General features: G+C 37.0%; 1 protein-coding gene across 8 annotated transcripts in view; it reads right to left on the reverse strand.

Moving 5' to 3' along the window:
• The window catches only part of MAST2 (microtubule associated serine/threonine kinase 2), a 165,331-nt gene that overhangs the window by 41,236 nt on the left and 103,932 nt on the right, over positions 1-20,163 (reverse strand). For 3 of the 8 annotated variants that reach the window (XM_081948301.1, XM_081948305.1, XM_081948308.1), the window contains 6 exons: positions 10,164-10,255; positions 6,143-6,221; positions 4,461-4,481; positions 2,389-2,467; positions 1,866-2,020; positions 540-615 (listed from right to left, as the gene is read on the reverse strand). In XM_081948301.1, the coding sequence (XP_081804427.1) occupies positions 540-615; positions 1,866-2,020; positions 2,389-2,467; positions 4,461-4,481; positions 6,143-6,221; positions 10,164-10,255 (502 nt within the window). The remainder of the gene's footprint in view (positions 1-539; positions 616-1,865; positions 2,021-2,388; positions 2,468-4,460; positions 4,482-6,142; positions 6,222-10,163; positions 10,256-20,163) is intronic. The other 5 variants (XM_081948302.1, XM_081948306.1, XM_081948304.1 and 2 more) reach the window with 3 other exon arrangements.

The raw sequence follows: 20,163 nt of genomic DNA on the forward strand, positions 1-20,163 counted from the left end.
AGAGCTATAATGGGAGTGCGTGTAATTTTTATTTTTGTACAGACTGCATAGTGGATCTTTCATTTATTTTAGCATCCTATCTTGCTAAGAATGGAAAAGTTTGACTTCAAAATTTAATCTTAAAGAGTTTTAAAAAACATAGGATCAGGAATTACACACATATTTCATCTTTCAAATAGACTTTAGGAGACATCTTTCAACCATCTAATACCACTTATGTACCAAATAAAATCCAATTTATATTTTGGCACACATTGTGATTCTTAACTGGCAACCTATTGCAAATATATTTTAAACAGGGGCCAGCTCCAGTCCATCTTTTTTTTATGAAGATACTTTATTAACTTAAATATTTATAACTATTTTGTAAACCTTCAATTTGCTTAAATAATTCCAATGTGGATTTTCATTGTATTATTATTGCCTTAACTTCGTATAAAGAATAGGTTCTTTATATCATATATTTTTTATCTCATATATTATTATTCCTACTAAATGGATCTAAAAAAAACCTCAGACTATTCAGAGTACCTTCTTACCTTTGGAAATCTTTCTTTGTATACATGGTTCATCATCACTATTTCACTATCGAAGGACACTGGAGAACGACCAGGGCTAAAAAAAAAAGTGTGAGGAGTAAAGCATTGTAACATAAGGCAGTATGGCTATTTGAGCATACCATCCACTTTAATGTGATAATATATTTCATAAACCAATTAACAGCATAAACTGTGTCTGCATAATTACTATGTAATACTTTGGCTCTAATTTACAAGACAGGTTTTGAAATATACAGAAGTCAAATTGCAGCATTCTTCTCAGAATCATAAAAATAGCCACATCTTTCTTTGGATCATAGAGTTGTTGCGGTTGAAATTTCTTCATTGAAAGATATAGTATACTAATGTGATTAGTCAATTATTTTTTTACTCCCAAGCCAAGTGGTCAAGAAAATGTAATCAAAGTCACCTTTGCATGCCTAAAGAATGACCAGAGTCTGGGTCTTTCTGCTCTTATGACATTAGCTTTCACTAGTAGATAATAAGTTAATATAAGTTTGACGAAAGCAGTTCATGTATAAAATCCACTGCTGCTAAATTTCTTTCCAAGGCATTCTAGTCAATATGGACAAATCAGCAATAATTCAGCAATATTTAAACTTGTGGTAATTCTCCCTTAGAACAAAAAAAAAGTGATTTAGGATCTAATATAAAGATATTTCTGTTAGACCTCTTTTAATCTTTCCCAGGACTGGGGATAGTATAGTATGTTTGTACAGCCCCTATTGTATTTTTATTGCATTTTTACTGGTATGATTGTTTTCACTCCAGGATGCTATATTTGTTTTATTTTTTAACTGTATTTAATTGCTTATTTGATTTTGTAAGCCATTCAACCTACTGAAATGGGTGGCCGTAATAAATTTGGTAAAATAAATATTTCTAATCTTTAACCTTTCCCTACCCAATGGTCAAGTCAGTTTAAAACAGTGTGGATTAAAGGAGATATTTGCATTGATTTCAACTTTATCAAATTTAAAGTATTAAAAATAATTAATGTAATGAATAATGGCTTTCGGGACATTTCAAGAAACTAAGATAGCTACTAGTTACACAGTAGATGCAAGACCTGTATTGGTCCATCTAGCCCACTGAGTCTGGCAGCTGTTCTTCAAAATTTTAAGCAAGAGATTTTTTCAGTTCTAGTTGTGAATGCCAAGGATTGAATCTGACATTGTATACAAACCATACAGTCTATCATTTGAATCATGGTATTGCAGCAATTCATGGATGAAACAAAAGTAATTTTTTCTTGTGAGGAGATCACAGAAAATTAAGCAAAAGGATGAAGGATTTAAGGATTACCTCAGGCTACGAGATCGAGGCCGCATTGCTGGAGAATGCCTTCCTTCCTCATCAGTGATATTCTCTGTGCTGAAGTGCTTTGTCAGAAAGTGAAGTTCATCAGGTGTTGGTTGATAGGGCAGCTGGTGTAGCTTCTCCTGAGATGAGCAAGATGACTAAGAACAAAATGTATGCAAGAGAATACTTAAGGACGGGCAAATATTTTACAAAAATACATAATGATTCGTTTCAAGGAGAAAAAAATACAAATGTTCGTGTATCTTATATTTGTCAAGGATTTTAGTTAATATATTCTAAATGAATAATAGAATGAGTGGGACTTCATTATGAAGTAAATATAGAATAGATTTTCACTTGGAACCTGAAACAGTTATGACATTTCCATCAAAAGTGTTTTAAGAATACATTTCTGTCAGAATATGAAAAAAGAAATATTTATCTAAAACATCTCAAATTGTACTAGCTATCACGAGGAAAAGAACCCGGAATCATTCACTAATCAACACAGTGAGCATGAACTTACTGAAACAGTTGAACTTGGAGTGTTGGTTCCATATCCAGAAGAAGGGAGGGAGGCCAAGGACCAACGGCGCCCATCTGTCCTAGAAAAAGATACAAACAGTATTTTAATAAACAGTTATTTTAAAATGTTATTAGAAATACATAATTTAAATAATAGATTTTGCCTTTTAAATGATTCATATGCCATCAGAGTATAGTTAAAAATCCAATTTGCCACTTGCAAATTGTGGCTGACCCCAAGAATAAACACAGCAGAACAATATGACAGATATCTACACAAAACATACCACATAGTCAATAACTATGTGCCTTTTAAACAAATATTTTCTTTTTGCTGTGTTAATCTTTTTTCTCTTAGGTATTTCAAAAGAAAGTCAAGAGTAAACTTCCCATTCAATCTACTATATATAGAAACACAACTTACATTTCAAATCCATTTTTCTTTTAAATTTAGAAAAAAAACCATAACATTTAATTTATACCTTCATGCTTCATGCACTAGATCACAAATATTTAAGATGTTACAGAATCCATGCTACATTTAAAAACCCCAAATAGGCAATATTTTTTTTTAAATCCCATTGCTATTGTTGTGTCTTGTCACTCACTGTGTGTTACATTTTATATGCAAAAATCCAGATTCTTCAATAAAGCATCTATGGCCTGATCAATCAAGAATCTTCTTGTGCTCTTACGGTCTTCAAAGTGTTTTTAAAAGTATGTGTATTATTAAAAAAATCAATATTTTAAAAAATGTTGAAAAGAAGAAACTGCAGGGGAATCAACACTATAAATAGTAATGTTTACAAATATACAAATATGGTGCAAAATACTAACTATCCCTTGGCACGATCATGTTTAAAAATCACAATTAAAAAAAATAAGGGCCCTTTCAAAACAAACGTCGTCCAAAGAAATATATAAAGCAAATAAAGGAATATGTTTTACCTGTAGTTTTCATATGAAAAAAACACTTCTGTTTAATGGATCAACTTATCACCTAGCCAATATACATAATAAAAAGGAGTACTGTTTCTTTGAAAGGAGCAGTTCCAAGGCAGAAAATTTTCAAAGTGTTCACTTAGTAACTGCAGAATTAAAATGCCTATTAACAATATTTCACTTGAGGTAAAACAGAACAGCAAACAAAAAATGTACTTGTTTGCAGCTACATTTTACAGTTGATTAAAATTAAAATTAATATAACACACCTCCCAAAGTAGTAAAGAAGTTTATATTATTTTCACTGTTCAGGTGGAACAGGAATTTTTAAATCATTTATTTAATTGTGGCATCCTCTTTGTGTACAAAAAAAGACAAAGCAAAAATAACAAGACCTCAACTAAAGTACAGGGCAGGTTTTGTGAATGAATGAAGATTTTCTGAAGTTCACATACTGCTCAGACCAGGGATTCTCAACATGTAGTCTTCAGACCCCTGGGGGGGCTGTGATGTCGTCATATGGGGTCCGCAAAGACTTGAAGAAATGTTATAATTTAAATCATGAGTTAAGTCTTGGTGGTCCCATGGCCACAAAATGTATTTGGGGAGTGGGTGTCCGTGGTGAAGAGAAGGTTGAGAACCTCTTAGACTATTAGACAGGAAATACTCTAGATGCAGCACAAGAACTTTATTCTCCCCCTCTCCCTTTCCCTACATATCTTGGGAAATATTTATTTAAAAGATGAAGTACTACCCACAACTGAAAGGGAAGTGAGCTATTTTATACTATTACACAGAGGACAAGATCAACTCACTAATGCTATTATCCCATATAGACTTATTCCTGAGTATTTTAATTCTGGGTTCACTTCTGAATTGAATAAAATTTATTTCCCTTTTAAGTTGATATGTCTACAGATGCATAATAGAACATTTAGAGGAACAGCAATATTTTATTTTCAACAGAAGTCAAAAAACTTTAAAAAACCAGATATCACTCATTTTAATTGTTCAAGAGAAGTGTTGCCAACATGCCTAAATGGGTTATGAAAGCATGAGCTCGCCGGGACTGCAACATGCAAAAGCTTTCCATTCATACTGCATACAACTTACATCTGCTGTACCATTTACCTGTCTGCCCTGTGTCCATGGCTATATAAAAACAAACAGTACCAGCAATAAAAATGGGAACAAAATACAGAGCGCTTGTAAACATTTATCAAATAGTTATTGTTATCCCTTTAAGCATGCTAAACAATTTTATGGATGAACTTGCAATGTAAGAAAACAAAAAAGAAACATATTATTTAATGACAGATTTATACCTCTGATTTGTACCCCATTAGATTTATACTGAAATAATTTACCGAATATTTACAGAATAACAGAGTTGGAAGGGACTTTGGAGGTCTTCTAGTCCAACCCTAGGCAGGAAACTCTAAGGCACTTCAGACAAATGGTTATCCAATTATTCATCTTAAAGATAAAGAATTGGATAAAGATAAATGAGATAAAGATATATTCATCTTTATCCAATTATTCATCTTTATCTTGCGTATATAACTAGAGCCCAGCTTTCACATTATTATCAAATTCAGGTCTGCTCACAAAATACTGAACTTGAGATTTATTGTTAAATAATATTTTCTTAGCAAAACAAATGGTAGTAGCCTGATATCCTAACAATATTGATGGAATTTTTAAAACTACTCATGAGATAACTTATAAACAAAGGTATAAAACGGCTATAACATCCCATCATAATTTATGAAAAAATCATTATATTTGAAGACCCCAGTATTTCATCCCCAAAACCTGTAACCTGTCCATAGACACCACCCTTTGTTTGCAACTGGCTCCCTGCTCCATCTGACTTTTTAAAATATTCTATTAATCAAAAGATCAAACAAAAAATGGCAAGCTGGTTTGGGGCAACTGAAAGTATCATCTTTACTTCCAAGGATATATCTAGGCTGAAAATGGTCCCCAAAACTTCTTTGGAAGGGGGGTTGAGATGGGAAATAGTGCAGAATAGTGTTTTCACTGAAAGTACAGCCAAGGTGTGGAGAGGGTGCAAAGGCAGTGCAGCAAAGTTTGGGGAGTGTGAAAGGAAGGCATGGTGAAGATCTGGGAGGGTGTGGAGGGGTATGGGAGTAGCTGGCAAGGGAGAAGGATGAGGCTTATCTGAGTAACTTACGACTCGTATCTTTCCCTCCTGGCTTCCAAGTGACATTCTGGGGAAGGGGGCAGGCAAATTTGCAAATGATTGTGGGGCACTGCAATTGGTCATACGTGCGAGTCAGTTGACTTGTATACAGATTCCAAGGTAAAATTGTACCCACCATCCATTCAGTGCCATCAAAAGTTCAAATGGCCCATTGAACTGCTATGTGTTTTAACTTTGCATTTTTGATTGGATTTGTTTTGAATTTATTTTAAGATTAGAGATGGGCAGCCATACAATTTGAATGAATAAATAAATATTGCAATGTATTTGTTTCTGAATGTATTACAAAATAACAAAAGTTGACTTACTACTACATACAAGCAGAGTTTATTGGGCCTAGTGGGGGTGGGGGGGATCTTACTACCACACTTGACTTCCTTTTAAAAGAAGCCATCATGGCCCAAGTTGTGAATATCTGAATAAAGACAAACTGATTTTTTTTAAATCTTCAATAAATCTGAGAATAAACAAATCTCAAGATTAGAAAATTGAGCCAAGCTCAACCAGTACAACAATCTTGAACAATATTCTTCAGTACTGCAATTCAAATGGACTGAGATAATGGAATAAAATCACTCATACATACCTACGGGCAGGAACAAAGGAAAAGTGAGATGGTGCATTTGGAGAAAAATTTCGGGGGCTATCCAATGGACTTCCACCTGCTTAAAAACATATAAAATGGTATTTGAACCATGCTTACAACTATTTCTATATTATAGTTAATATGAGTCTGGCATACAGTTTTTCAGACTTAGGGTTCTTATTGTTATTAATCACAGTGTTCAGCCTATTTTCTCTAACCTTTTCTGGTGAAAAATAAGCCAAAATAAATGGTGAAAAACAAAATAATGACGATCACAAATAGAAAATACCATGGCTTAGAATTCCTATGAATTATATGAATTAATCAGGATCTAATCTACTGTATATAACCTATACTATGCCAATCTGGAAATGCTCTATTATATAAATATATGTTATTGCTTGGGAAGTTACAAATACCACTTCATATGCATTAATTTGCATTTATCTAAAAGGTACAGACATTAATTCCTTTTATACCTGCACCTATAAATATTATATGAAATGTGAAAATAACTGTACAGCTTTGCAATAAATCAGCTTTGAATTAAACATCTGCATAATGTAAAAATGTAAACCACACTGGAGCAATATTTTTGGAGCAGAACAAAAGTCTAATCAGCCTAACCTTTTGCTCCAATAGATACCTACAGAATATGTCTTGTAAGTCTATGTATCTTACCTTACTGAGATTTCCCTAGTAATCTAGCCCAGAAAAAAATATTAAGAGTAAACAACAATGCCCCACACTTCTTTTCCGATTCTGTTTTTGTTTTTTGACAGAAACCCAGCAGAAGATAATATACCCAGGATGGAATACATCTTCCTCATCAAAAAGTTTAAACAGGAAGCTAAGGGAACAAAGGCTATTTCACACAAATAGAATGATCAGTGTGCCTTATTTCCCTTCTCTGAGCCTGTGCTTCTAAATAAATCCTTGCCTTCTAACTATTTTTATGTGTGTAGGCCTTTAATCCCTACTCCCTATCCTAGGGTCATCTTATATGGCCTGCAAAAATCCAGATGGCAAATAGATAGCAAGAAAGAATTTTCTATATATCTGCCATCTTGTGACCAACCAGAGTTTAGCCTTACCCTAATATCATAGCTTTATTCTATTTCTTCTCTGGTTATCCATGGTTGAGTTCTCTATTCACAGAAACTAGATCCTATGACATTTTATGAGGCTGCTCTCCCCTAACAGCAGTCTAACATTTTCACCATACCGTTCTTACTCTAAATTCCTTGCATACAATATACAGTACGTACAATATTCATTTATGCAATAACGTACAATAGAAGAATTGTATTTTAAGCAGTATTCATTTTCTAATAAATCTAGTGATAACATACGTTTGGGTCTCTGACAAAAACACTTTTTCTGTAGTTTCTTCTTCCATTCCTACCCTCACCAAACACATTTATGCTACATTATTTTTCCACCTTAGTTCGTAACATTGCACATTTTCCCCATATCTGATTCTTCCATTATCACCATTCAACTGTCATTGTAAGGGATAATTCTGATCAGCCGTTAATTAATGCTATTCAGAGTAGAAAGAATTATTACATAAACATAGTTCAGCTGCCTCCAAACACCATTAAAATGCCACATATTTGTTTATTGAGCAAAGAGGGAATAAGGTGGCTAGATCTTAAATATTAAAGTATGCATGCTTATATAAAGACTTGGACTTGTTTTCTGGGGCAAATAATATATTTTGTGTGTGTGTGTGTGTGTGTGTATCCCTGAATCTTGATCCTTGCTCCACCAAATTAGGTCACTTTCATCCAGATCTATTATATCCTTCTAGATTTGCTTGCTTGCTTGCTCTTTTTCTCATTGAATTATTCATGCTCCTTATCATTTGCTCTTCTTACATTCCAAGCTGCAATTCCCACATACACCATAGTAGTCAGAAATCTTGATCACTATCATTCATCCTGACTTTCCTCAACTGGGACTTTTACATAATATATTTTAGGAAGATAAAATGTAGACTTGGTTAGCAGTTTCAATCATATCCATATTGCATGCAGCACATTTTGCCAATATGTCATAAGAGTAATTGAAAGCCAGTTTTATCTCAAACAGTTTATTTTATGAAAAGTTTAACACTAGTTTAAAATATTTAGCAGAAAGAAATTATGGTCTTCCTCTTTCCATCAGTTTCCATCATTCTTTCCATCAGTGGGGCGTTCCACCAGGTTCGCCTGGTGCGCCCCCTATTGGACCGGGACGCCCTACACACAGTCACCCATGCGCTGGTGACGTCTCGCCTGGACTACTGTAATGCTCTCTACATGGGGCTTCCCTTGAAATGCACTCGGAGACTGCAGTTGGTCCAGAATGCGGCCGCGCGGGTGATTATGGGGAGTACTAAGTACTCCCATGTGACACCTCTCCTGCGCGAGCTGCACTGGCTTCCTGTGGTCTATTGGGTGCGTTTCAAGGTCTTGATTACGATCTTTAAAGCGCTCCATGGCTCAGGACCTAGTTACCTGCGGGATCGTATTCTGCCCCATACATCCCTACGACCCATCCGCTCGCACAGAGAGGGACTTCTCCAGGTGCCGTCCACCAGACAGTGCCATGGGGCGGCGCCTAGGAGCAGAGCCTTCTCTGTGGCGGGCCCAGCCCTGTGGAATGACCTCCCCCCGGATATTAGGACCACTACTGACCTCCGCTCCTTCCGTATAAAGCTCAAGACCCACCTATTCCAAATAGCCGGACTGGCTCAATCATAACTTCATAACGCTCCTGATGGGTTTTTTAATTCAGTAATTTTATTTAATGGGATTTTAAATTGTGTTTTTTAATTGTCTTTCACTTATGAGTCTACCTCCTCCATGCACATGTATATGTCTTTGTTCTTTATGTATATATGTTTGTCTTTATCTGTATTTTATCTGTTTTGATTGTACGCCGCCCCGAGTCCTTCGGGAGAGGGTTGCGGCTAATCAAATAAAATTATTATTATTATTATTAGTGTTTCTCAGCAAAACATAGTTTTTCACTGCATACAAACACTGTGATTTCTGATCTGCTTCAACTATAAGTTGTATGTAAATCTGAATTTGATCCAAATTTTCGAATAAAAGATGGTTGTTTTCAAACAGTGATAACAGAAATAACCATATACATAACTACTCTGTACATTATATGTATTTAATCTCTTGAACTGACATTGCTTTTGATTCAATTCTGCAATGGGGGCAATCTGCCAGGCTATACCACCTGTTTCACTCAGACAATCTGAAGCTGCATAGAAAAAGATCATCTGAAATAGAATCGCTGAATACTTTCTGAATATACAACTAAGATATAGCAATGGAATTTAGGCTGGACAAAGAGGGGGAAAATAGTGAAAATTGAAAGAATCAAGACACCCTATGGAAATAACATCAAGAGTCTAGGTGAGTATCAATAGTCACTCTGGATGCAATTCAGACACATCTGAAGGATGCATGAAGACCGTCAGCTTTGACAAAATCCCCATCAGTAAATTGCAAAGGAAGCTTTACTTTGAACAGCTTACAACCCGTGATGAATCTTTAACATACAACAACATCTGCCTATCCTAGACCCTTGCGAAGGACTCAAAGGTAAACAAAAATGTCAAATCCAGTCTAAACAAAGAAATGTACTGGTGAACAGTGTAAACATATATGGAAAGTAAGATCTTTCTATGTGAATGTAACACAGAGAACTGGCAATGACAAGAAAATAATATTATCATATATATGTGTTTAACCTTTACTTCATAACATTTTGCAAAGTTAAAAACATCTGCCTCCAAATTGGTACTTAAATGAATGATGCCCAATCTAAAGGCAACAAAGAAATCTTACTCATCCATTTTTATTTAAATGAATCCCGGGGAGTCAGGGACTATGTCTATTTATTATATTAAATTCCAATAGAAGAAATTAAATTAACAATTAAATCAAATAAATCTCTCTCTCTCTCTCTCTCTCTCTCACACACACACACACACACAAACACACACACACACAGTTACCTGCATGTCCATGAAGTGGAGAATGTGGCCGTGGAAGTGTTGGAGATGTGCTAGAAGTTACAATCAAGCTTTTTCTATTACTGGTTCGACAGCTGAAATAAAAAACACAAATCTTTAAGTAAAAGACAAAGCATGGTTGTACTGATTCAGGATTCCCAAAACCTATGTACTAAATTTGATACAAAATTTTAGTGAAACAGTGTTATACAGATTTTAGTAAGGTAAAATGGACATTAATATGACTTTCAATATATGCTATTTGCTCTCTTTAATTACAGTTTGAAGTAATGGTTGAATAGTTCTATAATATAGTGACTATATAAGTTATGCATGAGAATATTGTCATAAATAATCACCATTTCTAAATTGGAATAGACAATGAAATTGTAACATTTGCAAAGAAGATTAGGTGCATCTTCACTAAACTGAAAGAAAATGAGAAAAGCCTACAAAAGTTATTGTTTATCATATACTTCATAATGTGAAGTGACTAAGAAACCAATATTCTCATGAAATGAAATAGACTACTGCCGACAAGAATAAGTTTCTGTTAAAGTTCAAAGAGAATAGGGAAACTCAACAATAGGACATTCCTTTGCAGACATTCAACCTTCCCACCCCAAGCGTTTCCTCTGCCACCCCTGTTTTCTCCAGACAGACTGCAAGCTGAGACTCACCAGAAGTAAAGTGGATGTCCCAACTTCAACATTTTCAAACAAATCTATCTAGTAGCAAGCTACTAGCAGCTATAAAGAACAGCTAGTATAGAGTTGGTAGTACTTTCACATAGCCATTAGATCAGGTATGAGGATGCTAATTCAATCATATGAAAATTAAAACAAGAACACACTACTAATGTACATAGGAAACATATCACAACCACACTATTTAATAAAATTAATCAAAATGTTCATTAAAGTTCAGTCTTTCACCTAAATTACAATAATTTCTTCCAGATGGGACTACCCTTAAAGAAAATTCAGAAACTTTAGTTCATTCAAAATGAAGCGGCATGCAAGATTGCTGGACAATCTCAAGGTGTGCAACTAGTTACTCTTGTCAGATAGAGGCAACAGTTGTGAGACCATTAGCCTAGTGCCATTTCAAAGGTATGTGAGTAGAAAAAGAAAAACACAGTCACGCTCTACTTAGCTTGACTTCACAGAGCAGTCCCAATTGTGGTCATCAAATGAGTATTACCTATATTTAGAATTTAATCACTTCACAGTTGACTGGTTGTAACCTGATTACTAGCCATTTTAAAAGGCTATTCAAAACAAATTTTAACATGAGAAAACTATGTGTCTAAATCCTCAACAAAGCTTTAATAAATCTGAGCCCACAGCTAGTGCTAACTTAAAAAACATCTGATCAGCAGTACCTGATTTATGACTAACTTTGAACTGGCAATTCAAGATATAACATTTCACATGTAAAATTCATTTTTAACCATATATATTAACTGGCTGCAAATGAACCAATTTCCTCCAAAAAAGAAAGAAGGGCTCCCAGCTTTCTTTGCATCTGTGGTAACCAATCCATATCAGACAGTCCTGTTACTAAATCAGGATGAAATAGAGCTACATCCAAGTATAATCACAATCGGATCATAGACAGTGAAGGGGATGCATTGTGCGCCCACAAAGAAATGAATTCTTTTTTTTTTTTAAACAAAGTTTTATTGGTTTTTTGGTGTTTTACAAAAGGAAAAGGTATGGGGAAAGTTACAAATTGTGGCAGCCGCAAACTGCGGTGGGTATACGCCCCCTCCAGACTCATGGTGTACATTTGCATAGCATTCAAATATTACATAATAACATATAGTCAGTGTGGTAAATTCATAAGTAATTTCAATCAATTTGTGTCATGTGGATTTTCTTACTTATTTGTGTGATCTGAGCTTTCTTGATGTCGCCCCATCTCCCCCTGTTGGCAGTGCTCTGGCCCCTCCCGTGTCTTGTGCATCTACTGGGATGTTTTCTGGTTTTTCTAGGAGTAATTTATTTTTTTCCATAAAGGCCTGCGCCTCTATGGGTGTATTAATTCTGACCCTTGTCTCCTCCCAGAATATTAACATACCTTCAGGCAGCAACCAATGAAACCACACCCCCTTCTGGTATAATTTATTTGCCAATTGCGAATAATAGTTTCTTTTCTCCCTCACTTTCTTGGGGATCTGTTTCAGTATGGTTATCTCCTTATCTTTGTATATCAGGGCTTGTCCCCTTTGTGTATTCAGAATTTCACCTCTTGTGCTTTTCCTAAGAAATTTAATGTGAACCTCCCTGGGGACATTGTATGTTCTAGCATATGCGGAGTTCACTCTGTAGACCAGGTCTATTTCCCACCCCATCTGTTGTTTTTCTTTCTGGGTATACTCAGCCAGGATAGTTGTCATGATGTCCCTAATGTTTTCATCATCTGTCTCCATCACATTCTGAAACCTAAGATAAAAGGACATTCTCTCAAACTCTATTTTCATTTGTTGGGTGTCAAGCTCTTTGTTTCCCTTTTGCACGCCCTCCACCCCCGCCCTCATCTCAGCCGCCCCCTGCTCCAAGAGATCCAGTCTCTGTGAGTTCTTATCATTTTTTTCCTGGTTCCCTCTAATTTCTTCTTTCATCTCTTTCAGTTGTTTCTTTATTTCCTCTTGTCCCTGTAGAATTTGCTGAAACATTTGATGAAACTCCAAGTCCGTAGTTTTAACTTGTTTGAAAGCTGTCAATGTTGATTGTGTGCTCGGACTTGAGGTTGCAGATGTCGGGGCAGAGGCAGCAAAGCCGGACTTTCCAGGAGGTGGTCTTTTAGATGTCATTGTTAGTAATAAAGAGTCCAGTCAGTATAGAGAAGAATCAGTCAGAGTGGTAGAGCAGCCAAGGGAGTTCGGGGGGTAGAGAGACCAGGCACAAGGGAACTCTCTAATCACCCTGGCAGGGAACAGACGTTTTTCACTCCAGAAAGTTCAAAAGCAAACAATCCACAAGAGAATTATCCAAATAACACGGAGACAAAGACCGGAAGCCTGAAGCTAAGAGGTGGAGTCAAGTTCACCTTTCATGAAGACAACGGAAGTGTGCCATCTTGCCCTGCCAACTTCGGGTACTGAGGCAACAAATAAAGTTTTCAAAATTCAAAGTTCCCAAGGCTTCCAGATCCCATTGTCTTGAAACCTAAAGGTTTAAATCCGAAGATCCATTTAGTTGGAGTGTGACCTCTTTGGTTTGGCTCTCCCCCTCCTCCTTCCCTTGGGGCTACGAGCACGTTTGTTTCTAGCCGCTTGTCCGAGGGGGGGGGAAATCCCCCTCCCCTCCAGCCGCACCTCTCCGAATTAACCAAAAGTTCCGATTAAACACAACTGACGAGTTTTAGAGTTGGTAATAGGTATGAAAGGAGACTACACCTCACCGCATCGCCGCCGCATCCTTCAAGTTTCTTTTTTTCTTCCGGACAGCCTCGCAGCGAAGACGCTTCAGCGCGTCTCCCCTTCGCGCTCCCCGGTGCCTGGAGCGAAGCGAGAGCCCCCCGACGGCTGCCGCTGATGCAGGGGTCGTCCCGCTGCGCCGCTCCTCCGGCAGAACGCCTCTCCGGGGCGTCCTGTGCCCCCCAAGGGGTGGGGAGCCCACCGGGGATGAGCGGGGCGAGCAGTCTCTGCCCGTCGCCGTCAGCCGCCGGAACCGGACAAAAGAAATGAATTCTTGTTCTTGCTTTTACAAGACGGTTGACAACAGAGGTAAACTTTGAAATGTAGTTCGGCACTCAGCTAGCTGTTCAGAATGGTGAGGTGCAGAGGAAATGAAGATGGTAAAGCCGGTTCTTCAACATATAGCAGTACACCACTGGTTATAAATTTCCACTTCCAATTTTCCTATTACTACACAGAAAATAAAACATATTTTAAAAACAACAACAGATGAATAAGGGACCATAAATTAGGTCTTCCATTGCTTCTTGTTCTGCCTTCAAGTGCTTTGGGGAACAATACAATAATACAATACAATACAATAGTAGAGTTGGAAGGGACCTTGGAGGTCTTCTAGTCCAACCCCCTGCCTAGGCAGGAAACCCTATACCGTTTCAGACAAATAGCTATCCAACATCTTCTTAAAGACTTCCAGTGTTGGGGCATTCACAACTTCTGGAGGCAAGCTGTTCCACTGATTAATTGTTCTCACTGTCAGGAAATTTCTCCTCAGTTCTAAGTTGCTTCTCTCCTTGATTAGTTTCCACCCATTGCTTCTTGTTCTACCCTCAGCTTGACACCCTCTTCTTTGTGGCAGCCCCTTAGATATTTGAACACTGCTACCATGTTGTCCCTACTCCTTCTTTTCATTAAGCTAGACATACCCAATTCCTGCTACCATTGTTAATATGTTCCAGCATCCAAGCCCTCTAGTCATCTTTGCTGCTATTCTCTGAAGTCTTTCTAGGATAGGGGTGTCAAACTTGATTTCATTGAGGGCTGCATCAGGGTTGTATTTGACCTGGGTGAGGCCAGGGTAGTCAAGGCCAGCTTGACATCACTCGTGTCAGGGGCGCCTGTGGTGGTCCAAGTGCTCTGCCTGTGAAAACTGACTTCTGAGCTCTGTTTTCGGCTAAGATGGCTTCCTGCAACCCTCTGCCAGTGAAAATGGAGCCCATGGCCCTCCCGAGCTGTTTTTGCTGGCAGAGGCACCGTGGACAGGTCCTTTGCTGATACCAGATATAAGTGCCCCGCAGGCTGGACCCAGTCCCTGGGCCTTGAGTTTGACCCCTGTTCTAGAGTGGCACACATCTTTTTTATGTCGTGGCAACCAAAACTGGATGCAATATTCCAAGTGTGGTTTTACCAAGGCATTATAAACCAGTACTAACACTTCATGTGATCTTGATTCTATCCCTCTGTTAATACAGCCTAAGACTGTTTTGGCAGCTGCAGCACATGGCTGGCTCATAGTAGTCCTGTCTGTCTGTCTGTCACTATTTATCTGAGACTTTGTCCATATGTGAAACTTGTTATAAGTTATTCCAGTACTTTTCTTTAATGCCTGCCTGCAGAATTGCAATGTCCACACCACACGACTCCTATTTTCATTCTGCACACTGTTTCAATGAAATGCATCGTATCTCAACCACACCATTTGGCAGGCATTATAAAGATAGGATATACTGTTTCTATTTATCTATTTATCTTATCATCTCAGTTTTCATTTCATTCACTGAGCATTCTCTCTCAGTGAATAGTATTGGTGAGCGTACATGAAGCTGCTTTATAAACTTGTCTGGGATTTTTTAAAAACAATGGTTAGATTCCAGGGACAGAAATGATTAATGTGACATCAGTGGGCATCAATATATGCTGATGCCCAGTAAAACTAGTGGTTGAAATTTTATGACATCTTACACAGAAAACAAAACATCTCATAATATCTTGTATATTTGTACAAGGCAACTTAGTCCCCCACTTTATTATCTTGTGAGATTTCATTATCCCTATTGTACTATTTTACAGAAAATGTCTGATCCAACATTAAAGACTGCACAATCTGCAATGGTATCTGGAGGCAAAATGCATACAAAACACCAATTAAACTGTTCCAGTGACGTGCGGTGAGATTTATGGCTGGTGAGGCTGGTGATGTCATCAGGAAGGTGGGGAATGAGACTACGTGTGCTGGAGGCTGAGGCTGCCTCAGCCTCCAGCACATGTGATCCCATTCCCCACCTTCCTGAGCGCCCTCCACTGGCTCGCGCTCCGCGGTCCCAACAGCAGCTGCTTTTCAGTGCTTTTCTGTGCGTCTGGCGTTTAGGACATCCGGCTATCTACCTAAATGCTAGACACACAGAAAAGCACTGAAAAGCACTTCGCCTCCAAGCCACTTCGTCTTGATGACATCGCCGCAGCTTCTGGGCGCGGCTGGACGGAGGTAGCCAGAGCGGCGTCAAGGTGGTCCGGGTGGAGGAAGAGCTGGAACCGCCACGTGTGCGCACCTCCTCCTCCCTCCTCCTCCTCTTCACTCCCCAAGGGCTCTTCTCCTTACCGGAGCTTAGCAGGGGGCGTGTAAAAGGGATGGGAGGAAATATATATTATTATTATTATATATTGTATATTATTTCATGATGAGAGGTGAGGCTCCGCCTCCCCTGCCTCCCCTGACTGCACGTCCCTGAACTGTTCATAGCAAGGAATTTTTCTCTAACTCAGTATTAGAACTTGGCACAATTTCAAGATAGACAGCACTGAATCTTAGTATTATATTTCATCAAAAGTTACACCCACTAAATTAGCTAAAAGAAGGAATAGCTTTGTGGAAGAAGTTTCCTATCCACAACTTTTTGACTAAATTAAGTAACTTCACCTATCTCTAGAGCAATGTGCTTTTGATATCAATTATGCAATTGATTATTTAATTATTTCATGTCATCTTTGTGGCTTTGTTAAATATATTTAGCTCTTGAAAATAGAGTGTAGACTGATTAGCAGGGGTCAGTATTATTTTCCATGTTCATTTATTGGAATTAACAGAGTCAAAAATAATTGTACAATACATTAAATAATGTATTGTACAATTATGGACTTGGGATCAATTATAGCCCAAATTCAGTAGAACCCCAATTCCATGGTATCATAAAGTTTTTATTATTTTTCTAATAATCTTATAACCTATCCAACAGTGTAGAAAAAAATATTAAACAGATGGATCTGACACAATTTTGTTTGAAATAATGCTACAAATAATAGCACATATGTACCACAGGGAACACTAACAAATTTCATCTGTTTCAAAACAAATAACTTTAAAAACTGTTCCTGAATATGGAAACAATTTATACCAAAGGCTTGCTTGTTCTTATCTATTTTCAAGCACATAATTATTCCTGTTGTTAGTTGAACCATTGCTTGCAAAAATTGCTTCCATCTCAAAATTACTATAATTAAAGCTATAGCTTCCATATCTCTACTTAATATGGCTGTGCAGCTGTTGCTTTTCAGCAATATGTCAATTTTAGACTTTATCTTTTGTTGCATCATGAAGAGAAATAATTAAAATACTTGTTTTGATCTTTTAAATATCCATTTTAAAGAAGTTTTGTGTCGTGAATATTTCTAAGAATAATTTTGTCTGAGAGTAATTGTGATTTTAAGAGTTCTAGTAAAGATTATTTTTCTCCTTCAAATTCCTCGAAAAGGTATTTCAGGCTATTTATAACTAAAATTGATGTTTCTAACAATCATGTAGTAGATTTGAACAAACTGGAGGTAGACAAGCAGCGTACAAGAAACTGTTTTGATATTTCTGATCGCAAATATAATGTGACAATGCCAACATAAGGTTTATTTGTCTAGCCACTCTGCTGACTTGACAACATTAAAAACTGAAGGGGGAATGACTATGAATGGGGCTGTGTTCTTTACGCAGCACAGACTGTTCCTTTTGCTTAATTTTTTTAAAGTGTTGCAGCACTTCATAAAAGAAAAGAAAACAGACCAATAAACTAAATAGTTTACACTGAGGCAAATAATGTTCACGTAATTATTATCCAACATGAGGAGTGACTGATTCAAAATAAGAGAAAAGAAACTAATTTTTAATGTTTGTAAACATCTTGAGAAATTATAGAGCAAAACTTTAGTTAGTTCCTACAGTAGTTTTTAACCAACATTATCCTTCACTGTCTATGCACTCTCACTTATTCATGAGCTGTGAACAACCTAACTACATGTTTACACAACATAACTATCATCTTTCTCTTTACCTCGCAGTTTTAAACTTTTAAACATGAGAACCTCATGATTAGCAAGTCACCTCATTCCCTGAAATTATATATTTATTATTTACAAAATGGCACTATATATTTTAGTAGCCTGAATGGTACCATTCAAAATCCAATATGGCCTACTGTAAAAATCAAAGATTTTCCAGCTTTTAAGAACTTCAATCCCGTTTTGTTTTGTTTTTTAAATCCAAGTATTGATAATAAATGTACATCTTCACCATAATTCAATTCAATTCAATTTATTAGCGCTTATAGACCGCCCCCTCTCCCGCAAGGGACTCGGGGCGGTGTACCATACCCTCTTATAGAAAAGAAGCTAGGAATCTATATTTTCAATCCCTTTCAGATAGACATCTTAAGCAGCTTTGGATAGTTTAAATATTAAAACATAACTGTATTTAATTACATTTCTCATTCATCAGCTTTGAACTCCATAGCATACTCAATTATGTAAAAGTAATAGATCAAGAAAACATTTTTCATCATATCATCATCATTATGTTTTGGATTGCCATAACCATTTGTTTGTTTGTTTTTGACAATGACAAATTAAATAGCATACCCAAAAGGAACCATACATGATATCTGGAGGCTTCCAAACCAACAGAAACCCTGTACAATCAAATTACAAGCAGTAAATAAAGGGGATTTAGTATTAACAATCCCCTCCCCCCAATCAAATGACAAAGCCAAAGCAAATCACCATTATGAGCTGTTCCATTAATGTTAGTGAATCAAATATGCAGGTAGAAACGTTCTTATTTTCAATGTATTTCCTTTGCACTGATTTCATCTAGGCTTGTCTGCCTTTATATCTACCTAAAGAAGTATGCATGAAATGACATCTACTTTTCTAAGAAAATTCAATGACATCATTAGAATTGTATTTAAAATTCATAAATTTCGCTCAATTAGGAAGGAAGGAAGGAAGGAAGGAAGGAAGGAAGGAAGGAAGGAAGGAAGGAAGGAAGGAAGGAAGGAAGGAAGGAAGGAAGGAAGGAAGGAAGATTTTGCTTGTGCTGGTGAAGACAATCAGAATGAGTCCAGTATTTTGCCTGAGGTGTACAAGAGGAAATGGGAATGATTTGTTTTTAAAAATGCCACAAAAAGAAAAATAGAACTGTCATCCCCACACTGACATAGTGAGTACTTATGCTCCTGAAAGAAGCAAATCATCTTGCTAGTGGCAAGAATTAATGTACCATGAATCTGAGAAGAACCATGATTCAAGTAACGGCCTGTTTCATATATAAACTTTCTTGTGAGAATTATAAATTATCCATCATCTTTTTTTTTTCAAAACAATTCTCTTTTTGAAAACTTTGCTCTTTTTATGAATGTCTTTGAAAAACTTGTATTGCAGTATCCCTTTGGCAAGTATTCATAATTTACCATCCCTCTAAATCTAGGTCACCATATAATATGAGATTATTAGTCAAAAGATGTTTGTCTCCACATTTGTTAAAACATTTATATTCTACTTCTGGGTCAAATGGGACTGTCATTATGATCACGTTACATGTGCTTTGCCAATTGCTCTGGCTCCTAGATTTCTTTCCAAGTTCAGTTAAATGGGATGCAGTGACCTTTGAAGTCACTCAGAGCTTCAAACAAGAATATAGAAGGATCACTTCATTTTACTTCAACCTGAAATCTCTAAGAGAGGCTCCTGATGTGACAATTCAAGAAATAATCCTTTTGATTTCAGTAGTCTAACTATGGAAATATTCTTTTCAAGGGTTCATCTGGTCTCTCCCCCCAAAAATATCCACATTATTTTGCTTGCAAAAACCAACACTTTTAGCGCCCACCTGTAGCTTCTCAACTGGAACAGTAATTTTCATAATTAAGGTTACCAAGTACAACAGGCTGAAGTTCTGAGAAGATAGAACTCCAGGTCAGATAAATGAGTCTCGAGCAGAGGGGTGAAATGCTCTGAAGTCTGCTACCAGTTCACATCGCTACTGGTTTGCTTTACGCATATGCACACCACAGGCGCTACCACGCAGCGCTGAAAAAGGAGGATTAAGAAGTCTTTTCTGAGCCCGCAATAGTAAGTAGAACAGTGAGGGGGGGAACAGCAGTGCCGCACAATTTAGATTCGCTAGGAAGCAGGATTTCCTGCTTTTTTGTGAATATAAATCGTGCGACACAGCTGATTGTCGGAACGTAAGAAAATGCTACAGGTTCAGGCAAACCAATAGTTCTGATGATCACTGTGCGACAATCAGCTGTGTTGCATGAT

This window comes from Natrix helvetica (assembly GCF_964273705.1).
Source record: "Natrix helvetica genome assembly, chromosome: 3".
NCBI classification, from domain to species: domain Eukaryota; kingdom Metazoa; phylum Chordata; class Lepidosauria; order Squamata; family Natricidae; genus Natrix; species Natrix helvetica.